The sequence below is a fragment of the Thermobia domestica genome, unplaced genomic scaffold, assembly GCF_964235325.1.
Source record: "Thermobia domestica unplaced genomic scaffold, izTheDome1.hap1.1 HAP1_SCAFFOLD_382, whole genome shotgun sequence".
NCBI lineage: Eukaryota > Metazoa > Arthropoda > Insecta > Zygentoma > Lepismatidae > Thermobia > Thermobia domestica.
In genome coordinates, this window is record NW_027656095.1 from 148,908 (window position 1) to 151,234 (window position 2,327).

The following is a 2,327-nucleotide window of genomic DNA, read 5'->3' on the forward strand; positions in this document are numbered from 1 at the left end:
AGGGAAGGCGGTTAGGGAGGAAGTCAAATCAGGAGGAGGACATTGACAAAAAGGTGGTAGTAATAGGTGATGTTACGTTGTCGGATGATGAGAAGAAAGTGTTAAGTTTAGGCTATAAGTTTAAAGTGAAAGAACAAATATTGGACGCAGAAGAGGTTATATACACGGTAGAGCAAGCCATAGTTCAAGTGCAGGACAAGAAGATAAGGGATAAGATAAGGAGAAAGGCTAAGCTGATTGTGGAAAGGAACATAAAGAAGCCAAAGGGAAACCTTTCAAAACACGAGTACAGTGTGTTGAAGGATATAAAGAAGCGAAAAGACATATGTGTGCAACAAGCGGACAAAGGTGGTGCCAATGTGGTGATGGAAAAACAATGATACAAAGAAACATTGAATGATATCTATGATGATACTTACGAGGTGATAGGTGAAAGATCTGTGTGTGAGGAAATTAAAGAAAAAGTTTTAGTATCACTAACAAAAGCAGGTTTTGAAAGAGGTCTTAATAAAGAAAGTAGGATACGGTAATGAAAGGTTTTCCAAAAGTACATAAGGAGGAGGTAAAACTGAGACCAGTATTAGATTGCCGAGGAAATATATTTGAACCATTGAAGGAGGAGTTAAAGAAGGTTGTGGAAATGTTAAGGAGGCAACAAGACAGTAGCAGTGTGAAAAACTCGGTTGAGTTAAGAAGAAGGTTGGAGGAAGTAGGACAGAGCAAAGCTAAAACAATTATTTTCGGTGTCGATGTGAAGGTTATGTTTCCAAGTCTAAGAAGAAACAACATTGTTAAAGTCATCACTGAGTTGATGAAGGATAAGAAGATCAATGGTTGGAGTGGAGAAGGACTGAAGGAGGCCCTGAAGACTATATGGAATAACAGTTATTGTGTTATAGGTGATAATTTATTGAAATTCAAGGAAGGACTAAGCATGGGTTCCAGGTTGAGTCCAATGTCAGCAGAAATTACTACGAACGACTGGGAGAAGAAAGTAAGGATGAAAGGAAGTGACAGATTAGTGTTTTTTGCTAGATATATTGACGATTGCTTGGGGATTTGGAAAGGAACTGTAAGGCAATTGGAAAAGTTTGTAAAGAAATTGAAGATATAGAGAAAGGCATACAACTGGAGCTAGAGGTAGAAAAGGAAGAGGCTATAGTTTTCCTGATATGAGAATAAGGAGGAAACAAGGAGTGATATACACAGATGGTATCAAAAAATTGCACGTCGGGAAACTATTGCCACGCCCGAAGTTATGTAGATTACTCGACCAAGAGGAATTTCATCATTAACATGGAGAATAGAATTAAACAAATAACCAGTGAAAGAGACAAGGCGGAACAGAGTATACAGTCATTCCATAAGCAGATGGAGAATAATGGATACTATAGAAAGAGGCTAAAATACAGAAGGAGATGGGAGAAGATAAACGAAGAAAAAGAAATAAGCCGAGAAGGAGAGCAAAGTGAAGGAGGAATAGAAGAAAGAAGAAAAATGTGGTGAGGGATAGAAAGTTTGGGAGAAGAAACAGAAATCATTAAAAGAATACTTAAGAAGATGGGGGCATCTCAACTTACAGAAAAGGGAGTAAGAGGCTTTTGGATGTAATAAGGGAAAAAAGAAGGAAGAAGACAGAAGAAGAACAAGGGGTAATGATGGAGAAAAAAGGACTGATTTTTAAAATTCAGTGCGGTGAGTGTGATATGTGTTATATTGGGGAAACTGGAAAGAGACTAAGAGAGCGTATAAGACAACATAAGGATGACGTTAGGCTACAAAGGAACAAAAAATGCGGTTTACAAACACTTAAGGACACGGGACATTCAGTTAATTGGAATTAAGTAAACATTTTAGGCTAGAAAGAAACAAGCATAGTTAGGAAATGGAAGGAGGCACGGTTTATAGAAATGGAGGGAAATAAAGCTATGAACTGGAACTCAGGACTGATCATCGACCAACAGTGGAATAGGTTGTTGAAAAAGCTTAGAGTATAAGATATGAATACACATATCTATTATATTGTGGTATGTATATTGATTGTCTCACACGTGTTTATGTATTTATTAGTCCATATTAGTTACCTCTATATATATGTGTGTATATATGTATATATGTTATAGTATATATATATTTATATATAGATATATATGTGGTTGTATAGTATACGAGTATATGCTAGGGATAGGCAAAAAACCGGTTTTTCGCCGAAACCGGTTCAGATTTTCTCCAAAAAACGGTTCGTTTTTTTCACCGAAACCGGTTTCGGTTTTCTACAAACCAGGTTCGTGTTTTCGACAAAGTCGGTTTCGGTCTTCTTCAAAAAA

General features: G+C 37.0%; 1 protein-coding gene across 1 annotated transcript; it reads left to right on the top strand.

Annotated features, from left to right (window-relative positions):
• Positions 1-529: 529 nt before the first annotated feature.
• LOC145676814 (uncharacterized) lies at positions 530-1,114 on the top strand. Its single transcript, XM_081747592.1, has one exon. The coding sequence runs from the start codon at positions 530-532 to the stop codon at positions 1,112-1,114; it is 585 nt and encodes a 194-aa protein (XP_081603718.1).
• The last annotated feature ends 1,213 nt before the right edge of the window (positions 1,115-2,327 follow it).